Source organism: Ostrinia nubilalis, chromosome 17, assembly GCF_963855985.1.
Source record: "Ostrinia nubilalis chromosome 17, ilOstNubi1.1, whole genome shotgun sequence".
Taxonomy (NCBI): Eukaryota; Metazoa; Arthropoda; class Insecta; order Lepidoptera; family Crambidae; genus Ostrinia; species Ostrinia nubilalis.
This window is the reverse complement of record NC_087104.1, coordinates 1,335,221-1,356,745: the sequence shown is the minus strand read 5'-3', so window position 1 is coordinate 1,356,745 and position 21,525 is coordinate 1,335,221. Positions and strand designations below refer to the sequence as shown.

General features: G+C 37.3%; 1 protein-coding gene across 1 annotated transcript; it reads left to right on the top strand.

Moving 5' to 3' along the window:
* Positions 1 to 8,427: 8,427 nt before the first annotated feature.
* LOC135080190 (uncharacterized) lies at positions 8,428 to 12,306 on the top strand. The gene is made up of 3 exons (XM_063974872.1): positions 8,428 to 8,820; positions 11,405 to 11,570; positions 12,137 to 12,306. The coding sequence occupies exons 1-3, from the start codon at positions 8,428 to 8,430 to the stop codon at positions 12,304 to 12,306; spliced, it is 729 nt and encodes a 242-aa protein (XP_063830942.1).
* The last annotated feature ends 9,219 nt before the right edge of the window (positions 12,307 to 21,525 follow it).

Genomic DNA, 21,525 nt, shown 5'->3' with positions numbered 1-21,525 from the left:
CTCAGAAGCATAAGAGATATATTGCAAGATTTTTATTTATCTAAAAATAGCACAACAGGTACGATTGATGTGGTCGGGGAGAAGAACTGGTTGTACTTCTCGAAGGACAAAGAACAAGCTAAAAAGACTATGGAGAATTCTTCACATGTTTTCGTGTTCAATCATTTGAATGATTTAGGTTGGTTGAATAAATGCTATCTGTTGTTAATTCAACAAAGCAATTTTATTAACGCAGCATTTGGTGTTAGGGTGAGTAAAACTTTTTTTTTTGACGATTGTTATGCTCTAATTGGTATAATATAATGACAATGCATAAGCCCTTTGCGCAAGTACAAAGGTTTTACAATATCAAAATGTTTGAAGTATTTTATGAAATAAAAGATGTAGATTTTTCCTCTATCAAATATTACAAAGTTTTAACTCTATTTCTTTACAAGTTGAAAGTCCGCGGATTCTTTCGCAGAAAATTAAAAATTTCCGATTTTGTAAATAATTACTGATGTAACTTTTTTTTCTATTTCTAATAGAAAATACTGTTTGCTGATGACTACTGGTACTGGTGAACTGAACCAATACGTTCTGTCCTTACGTTGTACTTTTTATTTTTTCAGATTTTACTAACTTTTATATACCAATTATGGACCATAATAAACATCAGTAACCTCTTTTTTAATATCATAATTGGAGCAATTGTAAGTAAATATTCAGTACCTAGTGATATATTGTTATATTGATGACTAGCTTTCCGCCCGCGGCTTCGCCCGCGTGGAATTATGTCTGTCACAGAAAAACTATATTTCGCGCGTCCCTGTTTCAAAAATCGGGGTAAAAACTATCCTATATCCTTTTCCCGGGACTCAAAATATCTCTATGACAAATTTCATCAAAATCGGTTCAGTGGTTTAGGCGTGAAAGCAAGACAGACAGACAGAGTTACTTTCGCATTTATAATAATAGTATAGATTCCCAAATAAAAAGCGAATGTGAAGTAAAAATGGTTTCAAGCACTTCAAGCCCGACTAAACTATCGGCCGACGAAAAATCAACAGTGTGCGCCTACTCTTAGTGCCTATTCACTCTCGTCTTGAAAACTTATGGAGTGAACAAATCATATTAATTTATTATATCAAAAAATAATATAACGTAGTTTTTTTTTAAATTAATTACTTTTTATTTCCGTTGCCTCGTTATGAACTGCATAGATGGACGCCGTCTATAATAACAAAAATTAATTGCGATGTATTCAATTTCAGGATGATGTAATAAAAACAAAGTTTCTTACAGCAATACAATGTATTTGGAGGATATTGATCAGTGCAGTAATGTTGTTTAGTTTGGTGTACCGTTGTGAAAAAACTTATGAGCAAAAAGAACAGATAATTCGCATTTTAGACCACATATTGGTGGGCAAAGATATAAGTAAGTTGTACAATCGTTCGTTCGTTTCAGCCAAATGTCGTCCACTGCTGGACAAATGCCTCCCCCAAGGATTTCCATAGCGACCAGTTCTGCGTTGCCCGCATCCAGATTCTTCCCGCGAACTACCACACATTAAGGCTATAGATATTTCATTTAAAATCGACTACCTATGGTGAGCTACCACCGTAAATGTTACTTTTAGCGTAAGCAATAATATTTTGTCCATCAGTGGAAGTGTTTTGGTTATAACTAAAAATATATATAAATTGTATGATTCAACATGAAGAGAGCTGGATGATCGCTTAAATTTTAATATCAAACCGCTTTTGTTTTGGTAATAGTCGATTTTAAACTTTCAGATACATCATCGAGAAAAACCTTGACTGATTTTCGCACACTGGTCTGCTTAAAGCCCATCGAGTTCACAGCGGCTCGCATCCAAAGGCTGGACTACGGTTCACTCATCACATATGCCTATGTTGTGTTCACTTTCACTGTGCTTTTACTGCAAAATGTTTGAAGTGAAGAAAGTATCCTTCTCTAATGAGGGCTATCGTTTTTATTCTTAACAGTTGGCACCCCTGGCGATTGACAGGACCTTACTCTACGGTGGCGCCATCTTGATGAGTGCAAATGCGATAGTCCTCCTACCACTTTAGCGCTCACAAGTTGGCGCCACTGTCTTCGCGACTAGCAAGTGACAGGACCTTACTCTACAGTGGCGCCAACTGGTGAGCGCTAAAACGATAGCCCTCATTAGGCTGAGGTTATTAAAACCTTTGTTTGTCACTTGTCATCCGCTTTGCAATGGAGGGAAGTCGAACCTTAATTTCGAACTCCTCCTATGTTCTTCTGATTAATTTCGTTGCGGGTCCAATGACAGTTTAAGTTTCCTCCGGGACAAACTTGACCTTCATTGGTTTTTATGACGGTCAAGCTGTAGATCCTGGCTACACAGAGGTTGCAGATGTGGGAACGAGAGGTGGGAATAGTCCCGTAACTAGGCTGAGACCGCGGTTCCAGCCGCCTGAATTTCAGTTTGTAAGAATAGTTTCGGCGGGAGTCGAAGCTATCTAATAATTTCTAGAAGTTGTTCTAATTCAATTTCCTGTTTGTTTGAATTTGTGTGTAAATTAAATAATATTCGTTTAGATTATGTATATTTTAATGTGATTGTTTGAGCAGAGTAGATTAAAGTGATTTGAGAAATATTGGGCGTCTTCTTTTATTTAATACTAGCGGCCGCCCGCGACTTCGTACGCGTGGATCCCGTTTTACCCCCTTCATCTATCTTACGCGGTTTAGATTTTTTCATACAACTGTTTTTTCCCGCTAACTCCCGTTCCCGTTGGAATTTCGCAATATCCTGTTGTAACTAAGCTTTAAGTTTACTAAGGTACCTGCATGCCAAATTTCAAGCGTCTATCTTACGTGGCTTAGATTTTTTCATACAAATGTTTTTTCTCGCTAATTCCCGTTCCCGTAGGAATTTTGCAATATCCTGTTATAACTAAGCTTTAAGTTTACTAAGGTACCTGTTTGCCAAATTTCAAGCGTCTAACTTAAGCGGTTTAGATTTTTCATACAAAAGGATTTTCCCGCGAATGCCCGTTCCCGTGGGAATTCCTAAGTATCCTATAACCTGCCCAGGAGTATGAAGAATTGTACCAAGTTTCGTTAAAATCCGTCTAGTAGTTTTTGTTTCTATAAGGAACATACAGACAGACAGACAGACAAAAATTTTACTGATTGCATTTTTGGCATCAGTATCGATCACTAATCACCCCCTGATAGTTATTTTGAAAATATATTTCATGTACAGAATTGACCTCTCTACAGATTTATTATAAGTATAGATTAAAACTACATAATTACTAATAAAAAGTTACACAGTTGTTGAAAACTGTTTAAAATGACATTTCCATACTAAGCGTCACTTTAAAACACTGTTCAACGAGCGTGTAAGTTTTATTAGTAAGAGGGTTAATCTTTTATTTTCCTTTCAACAACAGTGATAAGACTTTTGAAACGCAAGCTTTGCATAGTTTACTCTTATACATAATTATTTTATTACCAATCTAGCTGTGCGGAAAATATTTTGAATAATATTATAAATTTCCCGCTTTTCATTTTTTTTGCTTCGCCCTTATTTGCTGTAGGTAGGGTGATGATAAAAGTCTTACTCAATAAATGTGCTATCGGTTCGTTTTGGGCAGCCTTCGGGAGTGGACGTGCGCAACACGTGCGCTCCAGACGGTTCGACCCTAAAAGGCACTTACAAAGCCCTACGGCGTTTGACGCCGACGCGACGGTGAAACCCAAATGTTCTAACAGTGAATTACCCGAAATCATAGTCGCGATTAACTATTAACATAGTCAGATGTGCAAAAAATAGTGGTTATAGATAATTTATTTTGTGTGAGAAAAACTGTAGGTGAGAAAAAAGCATCGAGTAGGTGACAGTGACCAGCACAGCGCCTAAGCTAAAAGCCTAGAAAACTATACCGACGAAACCCGGTGAGATCTTTCCTTATCTTTCTTTGTTTATAAATATTTTGTGTCAATTACCTTGCCAAAAAGCACCAAAGCGAACGCATAATTATGATCTAGTATTTTCACTTAAAAATATGTAACATAGATCGTATAGTTTGTCAAATGAAAAGCTCTAACTTTTGGTCCATAAACTTTACTTTTTTATTAATAATTTTGATACATACAGATTCTACATGTACTCTACATATTATTATCTACATGTATTCTGCTTCCTGCATGTCATTATAGTAGGTATAAATAATAATCGATAACAAAGAAAGATCCCTACAAAACTTTCACCAAACACATTCTATAAAAGACATCTATTGCACAAAATTTCAAAGCGAATACCAAGAATGGTCAACATCTGGTCGCCATAAAAAGTTTCCAAAAGCAATAAAATTTAACTTCACTATTGCACTAACATTAGTAGATGGACACTTTAAACACATTTGCCAAAATACACAAAAAAATTGGATCAACAGAGATCCTTTGCTTTGCAAAAACAACTAATAGTCACATGTGCATGTCGTAAGCCATTCAAAAGTACAACCCATACAAAAAAGAGGTGGCCCGACCAACATTTTGTTGAAAGCATGTTAAAAACAAAAGACTTGACGCTTTGACAATGCAAAATACAATAACACCGTAGTCATAATTCACTAACCCTCTAGTTATAAGCCCCTTTCTACAGCTAAAAAACGAAGGCATACACTTTCAAACTACCTGGCGATGGAAAATATCTACTTTGAGAAAGAGCCTACCACATCAACGAACCTATGTATCCCAGACTTGATCAAAAAACCAGACAAGATCTTGTACATTTTAACGAGAGATATAAACCTAGCGGTGAAACAAGTGAATCAGCAATCAAATAGCAGACTAGGTACCTGGAAAATCATCAAAGAAATCTTGAGCCTAAAAGAATCAGGATTACTGCCATATTTACACATGCGTAGACAAATACTATCAACAGAACATCAGCTTACCGGAATCGGAAAATTGAAAGAGTAACCGAACATAGTACAGTTTTAAGAGACTTAAATGCACAGAGAAGGTCAAGGAATTTTGGAAAAGGTCTTCATCATAGACAGAAGAAAGATACTCCGCCTAAAAAACTTATTTGATAGCAAGAAAACTCAAAAACTGGAACCAAAACCTTGCCATTGACTATTTAATGAAGAAATCCTATAGGAACCACAAAATATTCAAATTGATTGCAGAAACTACGTATTCCAATAAGAAACTACAGATTGCAAACAATTTAAGGTGAACCTACAGTGTACACATACAGCTCAACAAGCTCTGCTCTATAACCTCGTCGGAAAACGGATTTCAACCAGAAAATTTTAATCTAATAAGATCTTTTCAATGAGAATACATTCTTTCACCAAGAGCATAAAAACCTAATCCAACGAGACAGTTAGCACTGTCTTTTACCTCAAGAAGACAATTCATGGATATCTTGAAGACATCGGAAAATAACTTAATTAGTGAAAGAAATTAAAAATACCTACGGAAAAAAAAATATCCACGAAACAGTGAAGAAACAAAAACCTGATGGAAAGGAAGGAAGAAACTAAATGTAACAATCACCCTGCATAAAGATCATTGAACTAAAAAGAAATCATACTAGATTACACCAAGGCGAATCGTTTAATGTTAGGAAAATAAGAACGCGCTCCTAAAATGCCGTTTCTAGTGGCCCGCCGTCCGCTTACCGCATCAAGCACTATCCAAGAAACGAAAGAGAGAAGACTAAATTAAACCACTATAAAAAGAAATAAGAAAATCAGCACAAGAAACATTAGATATTGAAAAATAATATCAAAAGACAGCGAAAAAGACGACTAAAACCCAGAACCACATAAATCGACGAAATAGTCAAAAGTGCAAACAAATCAAATAATCGAAGAGAGAAGATTTATTTAGCACAAGAAAAAAAAATAGATTTAAGAAATATTTGACCAAGGGAAAACAGATAACAAAGAAGACGACAAAATCCCAAAACCACAGTTATCGCCGTAGTAATTAGTTAAAAAAAAAAACAAAAGAGTCAAGTTTTTAAGAGGTTGTGGATAAATGGAACTAAAATTTAAACATCTACTATCCAAGAAATAGAAAAGAGTGAACAAACTCAATTATGACACAAAGAAATAAGAAATGAAGCATAACAAATATCTGACCCGGAACATGTAAACAAAGAAGAAGACTTCAAAAGCTCAGTACCTACCTAACACATACCTCAGGAGAAAAATGAAGATATTCTAGCAGCAGTACAAGAACCAAGACATCTCACCAAATGCCAGACCGCCCGTCTCATCACAGCAACGGTCAGTCCTACCAACTATATCAAGAAAAGTAGCATAAAATTGAAAAAAAAAAATGAAGCCAGTCTTGTAGCAGTAGAACTAAGGAAAACCAAGCCGCCTCACCAAAAGCCAGACCGCCCATCTCATTGCATCAACGCTCAGTCCGAACAACGATATGAAGAAAATAAGCATAAAATCGGAAGAACAATGAAGCTAGTCTTGTAGCAGTACAAGAACTAAGAATAACCAAGCCATCCCACGAAAAGGCCGGATTAAACTAAAGAAAAGAAATACAAGAAACCTGACCTGGAGGAATATATAGGCAGAAAACCTATAAGACGATACAATTGTTAGAACAATGAAGCTAGTCAAACAGTAGTACGAGAACCAAGAATAAACAAGCCACCTCCCTCACCAAAGGCTAGACCGCCCATCTCATCGCACCACGCGTTTAGTCCTTCCAACGACATTAAGAAAAGAAGTAGAAGAAATATTTAATCTGGAAGATACAGAGACGACAAAAACGTAGTACCGCAGATATCAAGAGAACAACGAGGCTAGTCTAGCAGCAGTACATGAACCAAGAACAACCAAAGCCATCTCATCAAAGGCCAGACCGCCCATCTCATCGCATCAACGCTCAGTCCTATCAACGATAACCCGTCTTTACCTATTTTCCTAGACCAGGCTCAGGATGCATATCTACTTGGTTGTGGTCGACCGGTTGCGGTTTAAAGACGCAGCGGCTAGTCGGCCGTCCTCTCCCATCCCAGAGCGTGTCTTTCCTTAAAATCGTGCCTCCTGGTATGCCGGTTTGACCGGAGCAGGCCTCGTCCTGGCTGGGTGAGCACTATCGTATCGTATCGTATCGTATCGTACTCAATAAATGTGCTATCGAAAACAAAAATATTTATTCAAGTCGGACCAGTAGTTCCTAAGATTAGCACGTTCAAGCAAACAAACACACATATTTTGACTCGTATTTTTAAATAGATAGTGATAAGTAGTGTTAGGTAATTATTACTGCCAGAAAATCCATAAAAATACGATTATTCAAATCAAAGGCTTCCAAAACAAGACATTAATCTTACCATTTTTGAGAAACTTGCTGTATCGAAATGCCAAACCAGGTTTCATAATAATTAGGTTATGTCAATTTTAGTCAACTCATGACGAATAAGAATAGTTTGACAGAGAGAACAAACCCCATGTATTTGTCTCAAAACTATAAACATAACAATAAAATTAGTTTACCTTTTGTCTACCCTACAAACGCAACATCCAAGGATATTTAGAATACGGGCATTATATTACTTATTTAGTACTACGTAATGTGATTTCGTTTCTTCCAGACCATTACATAATATGCCTATTGTATAATAACTAATAGTCATAACATAATATATTAACGACTAATTGGTTCCTCATTGTTCTGCTTTAAATTGTAAGACCTAATGTGCTAATGTCGTAAAGCAATAAAGTACCTTTTAACGAAACATCAATCATATTCTATTAATTTGATAAATTACCGTGAATAAAGTGAACAATTGTGAACTGTTGTACCTCAAAAGTTTTAACCTTGCAAAGAATCATCAAACATCCATTAACATAATAGCGTTGTTCTTTATATTTTATACAAAATCAACCATTCCATTTCAAATTTCTTTTAAAACCGGTCGTCATGTCAGAAGATCGAAACAAATCGACGATTAAAAGAAAATTTCTTCGAGAACCTAAAGATGCATTTGATACTTTATCTCCAATACATAATTTACTAAGAACGGTTTTCCTAACCAGTGTTCATCGCAAAAATAAAACTTTGAAGATATCGTCATCTTGGTTCAAACAAATACCGATTATAGCAGTATTAATCGTATTGATAATAATGGTGATCACAGTTCAGATGAAAACCGAAAATGATAGTACACATTCAAGTTATTTTACAAAATTCTACAAGATAACTCGATTCACGTACCCTGTGTTTCTAGCTTCACTGTATATCATTTATTTGTGCTACACTTTCAAAGGCGGATGTCCAAGCTTAAGCTATTACAAACTGTATGACATTATCGATAATGTACTTGGAAGAAAGTACCTTTCAATAATAAAGGAAAACATATTTATAACAACCGTGTCTATTACTTTGTTTCATGGTTCTTACACCATGATTGCTTTTTGCAACATGAACTACGACAGCGGCATAAGCATTTTTTTCAGAACTGCATACAGTTTTGAAAAAGTTTTACTGTTTATCAACATATTGACTGTAATTGAAATGAGTGCAAATGTGATTCAAATCGAGTACAGACTCAGAAGCATAAGAGATATATTGCAAGATTTTTGTTTATCAAAAAATAGTACACCAGGTACGATTGATGTGGTCGCGGAGAAGAATTGGTTGTACTTCTCGAAGGACAAAGAGAATGCTAAAAAGATTAAGGGGAATTCTTCACATGTTTTTGTGTTCAATCATGTAAATGATTTAAGTTGGTTAAATAAATGCTATCTGCTGTTGATTCAACAAAGCACTTTTATTAACACAGCATTTGGTGTTAGGGTGAGTAAAACATTTCGTGAAAAAGTGTTAGGAGCCGTGTTTTGTGGCTTAACCCAGTTGTTCCTGAAACATCTTTTTACCTCAGATCTGAATGAATTTCACATATTGTTTTCAAAATGCGACTACTTGGACGAAAAAAATATTTTAAAAAAAATCCATTGCTTGGAAATTTCGGAAAATGGCGTTCTTTTAAAAGGACGCTAGCAAAATGTACTGCTATTACAATGACTAGAAAAATGAACCAATACTTTCAGCTTAACATAGATTTATTGAGAAGTATGGAAGTTTTCAAAGCAAGATTTGGGATCAATGTAACATTACATTTAGGACAGTAAAAGTTAGCTTTTTTATGGCATAAAAAACAGCGCAGTTGATTATATCTATACCTTATTATATGGTCCTTTCCGTCAAAGCGTGAATTTTCACGGAAATTTTGAGATATTCGTGTTGCTTTTCGGTTAGTTTTTTTTTATAGCTTTCCAGTAGAGCTGTTGCAACACTTCTGCGAAATTGAAGAAAATCATATGTTGTCATGTCAATCAGAGTTATGTAAAGCCATGTCTAATCCGTGGCAAATCAATGAGAAGTAGGCCATTTTTTCCTTTATCTTCACCAAACACTGATTCAAAGTACTGTAGCGGATTCCACTGCGAAGCAGCAGTCTGCATATCAAGCCATGGCTCGAAGGATGGATTTATATCTCGCGCCAGCCAACTGTATCGTTTGTTTTTTGAAACAGTTACATCCGATTCTGAAGTCCAATTCGATAAACTTGCAACAGAACTGTGTGTCGATTCTGTTGATAAAACACGCCTGCGTTTTGATAACGAAGAGAGCGGCATATCATCTTCTTCATCTTCACTACTCTCTTTTATATGAAAACAGATTTCCGCCTGTGCCCGCAGCTGTGACCCAGGTAAATTGTGCAAAGTTACTTGGTTTTGATCACCTGAATCCTCGTCAGTAACATCAGCGTTGCAATTTTCAGGTGGCAAAACAATGATAGAATCAGGCACTTCCTCTTCGTCGTCCTCTTCCAGCTCTAAAACTATTTCATTCAATGATAAAGGCCGATTTCTTGCCTTATCTCGCGATCAAAAATAATACGTACGATAGTAGTACAATTTGCTATTGGTCGTTTAAAAGAACGGCAATTAAAACTGCACAAAATGCAAGTATTTTACAATAATTTAAGTAAAATAATAATTTCATTTGAAAATCATATTGTTTTTCTACTTAGTTTTAAACGAAATAAACGAATAAAGAATGCTTGTATAATTAAATAAACATACCTGAATTTCTCCATAGTAAACAGTTATTTATAAATAAAGAAATATTATATTACATAACGAATTACACGAACGATGAACTAAGTGTGCGCTTTGTACACTCAACACGTATCGAATGAACATAAAATTTTTATTTCTATGTACCCTCATTGTTTATAATAATTTTATTTATGCGGTGTCCTTTTAAAAGTACGATAGCAACAAGTGGGTTAAGGCTGATTTTGTAATCGTCAGATATCTTATAGCTGAAGAATAACCTAGTCATTTTGACATAATATTTCCCATACTAAAACTGTCAATGTGCCAAAATTCTTCAGTTAAAAATCCGACGATAGAAAAATCAGCCTTTTGTTAATTAAAATAAATCTTTTTTAAAGGAGTATTGATAAGACTCAACAGGAATAGAAACTACTGACGAGTGTATTTATTTTTTTTTTCAGATTTTACTGATTTTTATATTTCAAGCATGGACCTTAATTAATGGCATTAATCTCTTCATTACAATTATAACTGGAGCACTTGTAAGTAATACTTCAATACAATGATATTTTATACACAGTATGTACCTACCTATTACTTAAACATAAGTTTTAAGTTACTTAAAGATTCTAAGATAGGATGAATTTCGGGGACTCATCTGTGACAACTTTCTAGCTATCCCTCTCCATGAGTTACAGCCTGGTGACAGACAGACGGACAGTGGAGTCTTAGTAATAGCGTTTTTACGCTTCGAGCACCAATTACTAAACCCCAAAAAGGACATTTAAAAAAAGTAAAAAAGTATTTATTACTAAAAGATGTCACATGTACAATTCTATTCTGGCGGTCTCTGCACTAATCGGGTCTGTCTGGTCTCGATACGAGATTATTACTCGACTAGCGGCCACCCGCGACTTCGTACGCGTGGACCTCGTTTTACCCCCGTTATATTATATCATGTTGATAGATGGCGTTTCAAAGAGTAACAAACATCCAGACATCATGACATCCAAACTTTCGCCTTTATAATAAATATTAGTAGGAAGTAGGATTAATAAAAATAATAAATAAATAATCATTATTCACAAAATTCATTTCCTGTGATGTAATAAACCACAGCTTCTGCACTAGGCTCGCAGGCCTGTGTCGCAGTAGTTGTGTTCAGTGAGCATTACAGATTACATTTTTACATTAAATATACAGCTCCGATTCCTTATCAGGTGACTATTATTGTGATATATGAACAAATTATGTGTGTGTGTGTGTGTGTGTGTGTGTGTGTGTGTGTGATTGATTGTACTAATTATAAATTTCAGGATGGTCTTATAGAAACAAAATGCCTTACAGCATCACAATGTGCTGGGTGGATATGGGTATGTGCAGTAATGTTTTTTGGTTTGATGTACCGTTGTGAAAAAACTTACGAGCAAAGGGAACAGATAATTGGCATTGTAGACCACATTTTGGTCAGCAAAGATATCAGTAAGTCATTAGTATATTTAAAACGAACTATCTCTCGTGATAGCTCCGTAAATGTTATTTTAAGGCCCAAAACACACGGTGAAACGCAACTGCAACGAAACCCTTTTGAAATTATTGATTTGAAACAAGTTTCAACCATTTTCCACACACGCTGCAACCACAATCATTTCGGTTTTCTTTGAGAACAGACGTCTGAAAAATGAGTTCTTCGAGAGCGAGAGTACTTGATAGTGTAGTATTATACAAGCAAGGATACTTTTCCATTTCTAACACAAATGTAATGTTTTTTGTTCGTCGTCAGCCATTTTGTACAAAAGAAGCCAAATCCGATGAATGAAACCTAACGCGAGTTTCCTGCACGACGGTTTCAATGCGACTGATTTGCAACGCGTTTCAAACCGGTATTTTGTCTGGCAGTGGAATTGTTTTTGGTTATAACTAAATTACTTACCTGAGTAACTTTTATTGTCCAATGAGAAACTTTTGGAATCTGCTTGGATGATCGCTTAAATAGCAAACCGTTTTGTTTCAATTTGGTCCATTAATAGTCCATTTTAAACTTTCAGATACATCAACGAGAAAAACCTTGACTGAGTTTCGCAGGCTGGTCTGCTTAAAGCCCGTCGAGTTCACAGCGGCTCGCATCCAAAGGCTGGACTACGGTTCACTCATCACATATACTTCTGTTGTGATGACCTTCACTGTACTTTTGTTGCAAAACATTGAAGTTAATTGAATAATATCCTCTAAGTAAAGCTATAGTTTGTTTAATCCATGAAGACGCGCCCATTTTCGGTCGAGTGAAGCGCGGGGTGCGGGGAGTTTGATCCGAGCAATCCGAGCGTCATTATTGTAGTGTGCGTGTGCACTCATGGATGATTTAGCGTGTACCGATATGCTGTTTTTCTTTCGCATGTTCTCAACGAGTCACACTGTTACTCATTTGTTTACCTATACTCCCAACCTAAGTTCAAAGAAGTAGGTAGGTAGGTACAGACCACAGAACATCAATTTGAACATTCATCTTAAGTATAGTCTTAGATTAATAAAGTCTAGATAGATTTCATACAAACGCTTCGGCAAAAGTGAGGCAAAAATCTTATTACTGTCAAAACTTTGTTAAAAATGTTAAATTTAGGCAAATTTAGAGGTTTTTATCCACATTTATCGTAATACAATGTTATTATTTTGTTATTTAAAAATTATTTAATAAGACATTTAAATATACCAAAAAAAGTTTCAATTTTCAAGTGAACCAAAATGGTCTACTAAAAGTTACCTCACTTTTCGTACACTTACTATCTATCTAGGCTTTATTAATCTATGTGTGTAGTCATGTGTAATTTATATAGTTTATAAAATATGTTTAATTAATAAATTTCAAAAAAATGTAATTTGTGGCTTAGTGTTTTTAGAAATGTGTGTAAAGTAGACGGAATAAAATGATGTAATAAAATTAAATATCGTCTTCTTTTGTTTCCTTAATAAATGGCAACGAATTGGATGGAACCCCTAACCTACATGTTATTAATACATAAAAATTTAATTCAATTCATATTTATAAGAATATCGCAATAATTTATTGAACAAACAAATTGTTGAGGACAGCCGCTCGGGCGTGCGGAAATAAGAAAAACCTTCGGTTAAAATGAAGATAAATATTTCTGCAAATAATATGCCCACAACGGCTATCAAAAAACATGAACTTCCAAACAAAACAAAAGGTATCAAAAGTAATAAAAAAAGTATAAAAAACATAAACAATATAAAAAAGAGGTTGTTCCACCAATCGGTTCCCAACATCCTCCCCTCCTGTGGCGAAGCCACACTACTCTAGGGGTGCACCGACAGGTGGATCAGCCTGGATGGAATGGGAATGAGGCACCTAAGATGGCATGAACGGTGTAAGGGCTTCAGGGCAATGAGGGTCGGCTGGTATATCTGTTAGTGGGCAGCTATTCACTAAAGCTTCTGCCTCCAGCAAAGTTGTGAATAAAAGCTCTTCCTTGGGCGTACGTTCTCGGAGCATGGCATACAAGGCAGTCTCTACGGGGCGTCATGTGCGGAGCCACTGGCGGTTGAAAGGACCAAGAAATGCCAGGGTTGGCTCCAGCTTCTGCCATGGACTACAATATGTTGGAAGCGCCGACGAAAACCGTCCCATTGTCGGGAAAAATCTTCAATGGGGCGCCGCATTGTCGGGAAAAATCTTCAATGGAGCGGCCGCGTCGTGCAATAAAACGCCTCCAACGCCATGAGCGCGCTGTCTGTCGATAAACTGGCCACCAGCTCCAAATGGATCGCTCTCGCAGTCAAGCAGGTGAAGAGTGTGATCCAACGTTTCTCCTGCCTTCGGCCCACTGTGATGAGAACTGGACCCATGCAATCTAGCCCCATGCTAGTAAAAGGCGTCGGTGACGCGCTAGTCTCTCCGGAAGTAGATCTCCAATGGAGGGAGACATGGCTCTCGCTTTATTAAGGCACACTGTAGGACGATGGATCGAATGGAGGCCCGCAGATGAAGCACCCAAAAACGTTGACGGACTTCATTCATCACGAGTCTTGGTTGGGCGTGCGCAGCTTTCTGGTGGTAGTGTCTTAACATAAGCTGTACTTTTCTATGACGGCCATCCAGGAGCATGGGACGCTTTGTCGAAACTGGAGCTTCCACCGTATCGATGCGTCCGCGGAGTCGAACAATGCCTTCATCGTCCGTATACGGCGCGAGCTTACAAATTCGGCTCTGCTTTTCAACTGGGGCAGACCTTTGCAGTGCCTCATATTCCTTCGAGAAATATTCCCTCTGGCAACTCCTGAATATATGTCGCTCAGCCCTCAGCAGGTCCTCGGCTTCAAGAGGTTTCAAAAGCTTCATGAAATGACAAGATGAGGATGGACGTCGTGAATGATGATTTGAAAGATTATCCAAACGAGTCCAAATTAATTTTGAATTTACTCGATTTCTGAGAATTTTGATAAATTGGTGCGCACGGGCAGTAGCGCGCACAAATCTCAGCCAAACAGAAAAACGCGTCGAACCTGATACGACCGGGATAGACGTATCTACCGTTACATGAATGCTTTCAACGTTCTTAAATTCTCGAAAGCATTCTTTACTTAGAACTGACCAAGGGTCAGTATTTTGCCAAAGCTTCAACTGGTCGCTGGGTAAGGCCTCATTCCAGCCAACTTTGGCTATCCAGGTAGCTTGGAGGAGGATTCGTCCATGAATAGTAAATGGCGATAAAATGCCCATCGAATCAATCAAACGCATAAAATAGGAAGGTGTATCGCGTTTGATCAACCTGGACGGAACCTCCTCATGGAACTCAGGACGAAAGCTTAAAACATCACCAAATTGACCGCTCGAGAGACGGTCGTCTAGAAGGTGAATAGTTCGTTGTTGTTGAGACCCAAATGATCGCGGGAGTTTAGACACACCGAGTGCCTCCGATTTAAAATTCTCCCTAACTAAAAAATCTAAAGTCTCTAATGAAGATTCCTCAATAACGTCTAAATGATTGACGAACTCAACTGACTTGGTCTTACTATTGCTAGCGCTAGCGCCATGTACCACCCAGCCCAAATGCGTTAAAGTCGCGACTGGTTGGTCACGCGAACCTGACCTGACTTCACGAGCAATAGAAAGATGCCAGTCCCCTGCTCCTATTAAAATAGTAGGGGTACCTTCAGTAAATGAAATCTCTTTTGCAATCTCTGACAGATGTGCACATTCTGAAATATCAGAATAATTAACAGATTGTTTAGACAAGTTCAAGTTCTTTATAGTTCTTGCATTATTAATTGTGTATGAAGTAGAAGTATACTTTCCTTTAATTTTGAAACTGACAAAACGAGTTTTATCCTCCCTAGACATTCCTCCTACTCCTTGAACCCGTACACGACCGTCTGGTCCACTCAAACCCAAACGATCAGCAATGTCTGAGTCAATTAACGTAGCTGTGGAACCGTCATCCAAAAGAGCTAACGTCTCTACCTCACCTAAAGGGCCACTAACTATGACCGGTAACACTTTCAGTAAAACTTTCTGAGACTGGAACGGTTCATGGGAACTCGCGTAGGTAGAGTTGTTATCGACTGTACTCGATGGTTGAGTCGTTATGGATTTTTCCAAAGGAGTATTAGTTTCAGTCGAGAAAACTTTTTGTTGTGGCGTAGACGTTACTTTTTGGTGTGACGTTGACGTCTGTCGAACTGGCATGCTAGCACCATGCAGTAATTTATGATGAAAATACTGACAGCCGTCAATGTCACATCGACCAGACTTACATTTACGCCAAAGATGACGTTTCTCACCTAAACAATAAAAACATCGGCGAGATTTGCAAATAAAAATCATTCTTTCGTCTGCGGAAACGTTTTTAAATTTAGGACAATCAGCCAAAACATGTTTACCGTTACAAAAACCGCATACTCCAGAATCGTGTACAAAAGTGTTGTGACAAAAATCAACACGTTTGTGTTTCGTGTGTTCAACACGTTCACTGGGAATTTGGAAGTGAAGGCCAAACTGGGCGTGACAACGCGCTTCCTCGCTCAAGAAGTCTGCTAGCATCTCCAGCTTCGTGCAGCTTGAGGAATGTTTAGCTGCGTAGTGAATCCACAGGCTGCGAAGAAGCGGTGTTAATTTAACTAAAAGTGAATTGTACAAATCGGGTGAATAAAGATATTCTTTACGGTCTAAATGTTTCACTGTAGCTACTAAATTTTGCACTCTACAGGCAATGAGGTTCAAATCTTTATAGTCGCCGTGCAACCTAGGTAGCGCTCTAACTACTGAAATTTCCTCAGCGAGAATGAACTCAGGGCGAGCAAAACGGTCCTCTAGTGCCCGTAAAAGTTCCTGAGGATCAGTAGCTGTTAAGGCCAATGCTGAGACGGAAAGAGCAGCCTCTCCTCTTAAGGCTGATCTGATCCGAGCTAGGTTTTCGGATGACGTAAATGCTCTAGAGGTCTGCGTATAGGTGTGCCTGAATGGTAACCAGTCCGTAGCCTTACCCGTGAAGATTGGCAAGTCACCAACCCTGGGCTTATGGCCAAGTGACATGATAGCCCGTGCCAAATCTTCAACGTCGCTGGTATGGTTCTTCTCCGCGCGATGTGGAGTTTGAGAGTCGTGCGGGCGAGGAAGAGGAGCTGGTTGCGGGATGACAGGACCCACGGCTTCCGGGATTGGAGGTTGAGTGGAAGGTGGGAACTCGGCCGGCAAACTGTGAAGCCAAGATTGGACAGAATTAGCATGCGAGGAATTCGATGCCACCTTGGATGATGCTGCTTCCAAGGTTGCCAACTCGGCAGCGAGAGCTCTATTTTGGGCTTCTATCCTTAATTGACTTAACCGAGCTTCTTTTTCTTCCTCGATCTTGAGGATTGCAGCAGCATGTCGGGCCTCTGCCGACAGGCGTTGCGCCACGACTGAGCGTGCGCTTCTCGACGAATGTCGAGTTTGAGATGATCGATGGGATGATTGTGAATGGCGATCTGACGCCTCCCCAATGACATGATGGGCAGAATGAGGGTCAGTGGAAGTCGCCTCAATTGAATGGACAGTGGACTTACCTTGAATCCGTTTCATATTTACCAAAATGGATCCGGCTCGAACTATGTTGAGGACAGCCGCTCGGGCGTGCGGAAATAAGAAAAAACCTTCGGTTAAAATGAAGATAAATATTTCTGCAAATAATATGCCCACAACGGCTATCAAAAAACATGAACTTCCAAACAAAACAAAAGGTATCAAAAGTAATAAAAAAAGTATAAAAAACATAAACAATATAAAAAAGAGGTTGGTCCACCAATCGGTTCCCAACACAAATCTTTACGATGAACCCGTAATGTAGGTAGTAACTTCTCATCATAATATTCTCGAATTAATATACTATACTCTTTACCTCTTTTGATCACCCATGGAGAGTCACCTCATCCATGGGTGATCAAAGAACACCAAAGTGTCGCCTATGATCACCTGTGTGATCTAATCCAGGTGATCAAACTGGAATATACCTCTTATTTGAACTACTAGTTTATAACCTCAGATTCAAATTCAAATTATTTATTGCGTGTCACATGGGTACGGGTTGACAGAACATAATTTTGTAAGTACATGAGTGACGCCCAGTGAAGGCGTTGCAAAAACTTAAAAATAACATTATAACTTCAGTCACTCTACGATTGCCTTTCGACTGCTATTATTTAATGAATCCCTACTTTAATAACTGGATGGTATACCAAAATAAGACTTTGCAAAAGCTTTAACCATTACAAACTATTGATTCTGAATAAATTTAAAAATAAATCAGCATAAGTTAACCTCCAAATGAACCTTTCAGCTAAACGAGGATTTCTCGAATTCGTTCTTTCTTTCGCATATTAATCATTAGACCATCCGGTTCACTTTGGAAATTAAATTCAGTGGTTCTCTTAAGCGTTGCTTAAAGTAGCCTTGGAAAACTAAATCCTTTGAAACTTACCGAATACTTAAGCACTCCGACTGATACTACAAGTTTCCGCGCTGGCCAAGCTTGCGGGATTCTGCGGACAAGAACAAATTAAATAAGTTTTTGATGAGTCTGAAGATATAGTGTTTTATTTTCTTTTAACTGGGTGAACTTTAACAAGATAAAGCTTTTGATACACTGGCTTCGATCCTGCGTGATCTTATATGTATAGGTACATAGGAAAATGTGTGTTGCAAGCAAAATTTACCCATGATTATTTTAATACATGATGACTTCTGTTTTTAAACAGATCATTCTGTGATAATCGAGAACCCATTAACGTATCCCAAAATATAAAACACACTATTCGTTCATTTGGATCAGAAACTTCTGTGTTTAAAGTTCTTCCGCCACTTCTTCCCAGCACGAGATATTATGTATGTAGACCGGAAGTGGTAATAGGGCAAGATATTTTGGACATGTTTATGTGTCCTAACCTACGTAGCGACGCCTTAGAGTGAAAACCTCTTAAGAGTGAAAAGTGAAAACCTCTTATTAAGTGTAAGAAGTAATTTTTCAGGAGGAAGTTACAATTGTGTGCTGTAAAACTAAGATTAAGAAAAAATGCATTCCCGAGGTTTTCACTCTACGGCGAGGTAGACGAATAAGAAATTTGAACTTGGCCACCCTACAGACGCGATATAAACGAAGACGGTGTAATTTGCTTAAGTGTGCCGAAAATTGAGATTATTCCTTAATATCGGCCAGGAACACCTGCTCAAACTGATGGGATGATCAGACCACTCGGTTAAAATGGGAAAATCCAGGTTGGAAACGAAAATTTGGTTAGAAAACGAAATGTTATTCCAAGAATTTTACTACGAAAAAGGTATTCGCACGTGAATAGTTTGGTGTAAAATATTCGCTTCGCAAATCCTAGTGTTTTCGAGATATCTGCGAACAGCTAAAGTTATGTTTGTAATCTGATATTGAACATTACTTCTAAAAGGAACGTTTACCTTGAACAAGAGGTATAGGTTTCAACAAACTTCGCATCCTGAAGATTAGGTAGCAAATTCAAGTACCTACTTGAGGGCTTTGAGGTAGAAAAGAGGAAAAGTAAAATGTTAAATGGCTTCAATTAGGTACCACATCTAAACTAAGCAGTTAATGGTGGCCACATATTTGTTCAAGTTAGTAAATAAATTTAGGTAGGGTAAACCGTATAGCTATTGCCCACTTAAAGATTTCAAACACATTGAGATGAAAAATTGAAGAAAGTATTTTAATTATCGACCATTTATGACTTTTTTCTTATACCTCAATAAACTGTTAAACAGAATATTAACAGTTTTTAGTTAAAACTTACGTAACTTAGAAAATATTGAAATAAATTTAAAATCCTCCAAAAAGTACAGTCATTGCCCATTACTTACACTAATTGCCCACATCAAAGCACAGTAATTGCCCAGTATCTTAAAACAAAATAATCAATTTTAAAATGACAAAATAGACTTTAAATAAACAAAACAAAACATTAAACTTAAAATCTAGTAGTACAGTCTTCAAAATTTCAAAATAAATTGCGTTTGGCCTTATTAACATATTATCAAATATTTCTTGAGCTGATGTTGATGAGTCAGAATCGGTAGAGACAGAATCATCTACTTCAAAACATAGGTGACGCAAAAATTTGAATTTTATATGTAAATTTTATATGTATTTATTTTTTTATCTTCTTTGATATCAGTTCAAATGGTTGCTCAGAATGTTCAATTAGCTGTTGGTTATTCTTCCCTAAAGTTGTATCTATTTCCTTACAATTAACATTTTCACTAGTAGATTTAACGAAGGATTTTCATTTTTTGTATTTGCGTTTGAATTTTTATCAATTTTTTCAAGCCAAACCATATTTTTCAGCAATTTATCTTGTAGATAAATTGTTGGATACATCTTGTACAGCTTCGATCACTTTTTGCAAGTTTTCTATGCTATATTGAACTTTTGGAGTCTTTGGCATACTGAAAATGAAACATTAAAAGCCATTTTAATATCTATGCCTGTAAATTGCAAAACAAGTCTAGCAATGAGCAACTTAAACACTGCTACTGCATGGTGGCAACACTCTAATAATAATTTCCCTGGGCAATAACTATACATTAACATATGGCAATAACTGAAATGATGGTGGGCAATAACTAAAAATATACAGATTTACGTGCAGTGATTACCCACCGTTAAAATGACCGTTATAAATCAAATTTTATCTATTATTTTCATTGATAATGGAGAAAACACTTATAATTTCATCATGACTATACACCATTAGTTGAAAATTAAATAACTTGCAAAAAAAAATTAACCTCTAAGCAAGTAATTCCTTAGTAAAATTGTTAAAGTCTTTACCTGTTTGAGTAACATTTTCACCCGTCTTGACAAAATCCGCCATGACTGTTTTTTTAGTGTTTCCTATTGTAAATTTTAAATCTACTGTAGGACATTGATCTCGGAGCCATCTACTAAGTAAATTCAAATCTAACTAGAGTGATTCAAAGTCAGCACCTGACAATATTATTCTTAAAGTGGGCAATCACTACCAGTGGGCAATCACTCTCTGGTTTACCCTATTTCTTTTTGCACCTTTAATAAGTACCTGTCTGTACATTAAAAGCTGCATTTGCCCCCAGTGGTAAGAGGCGGCCGTCAAAGTGAAGTATAGATGTAAAAATCAAAGCATCATTTAACAAAATAACTGGCTGGAGGCTGACAAAGTTGACTGAGTTTCTTCCGCCACTTCTTCTCAGCACCAGCCCATGTTGTCCCGAAGTGGTGGCAGGGCAAGCTATCATTTGGGACGTGTATGTAAATGCACCCTGAAAAAGGCCTAAGAATTTAATTAATGCTGCTGACAACGCCCCTCTTGTAGCGGAGTTTTGGGCTGACACTGTGTATTTTTTTTTTATCAACGAGGAAGTTCTTAGCCTGTATCTCACCAGATGGTAAGTGATGATCAGGCCGAAGGTGGAAGCGAGCTTCACCCGGAATCCTCAACCACGGAGGAACTGGCTATCTTACCTCTAACTGCCGGAACACAACAATGCTGTTAACATTGTTGTTATGGCGACAGACTTAGGTAAGATGGTGGTAGGTAGCCAGGCGGACTTAGAACAAGTCTTAGCACCAACCAAACCGAGGTTTGTTGACACGATAAGAAGAAGAAGAGCCTAAGTACTAAATAAAACTTTTTATTTAATTTGAACTAATTTTTAACGTACCTACCTACTTCTAAGTTCTAGTTACATTAGCCACGTCTCTTCGCCAAGCCAGGCGTGCAAACAAAGAAATCAATAAAGCCACCGCGATTAGCTCTGTTGTTTATATAAGAGCTCTCCATTATTCCTACCGCCGCATCGATTGGAAACGATAAAAAATAAAAATATAAGAGTCCCGGGAAATAAGCTTCAATACGTTCGTAATCTCCGATAATATAAGAAATG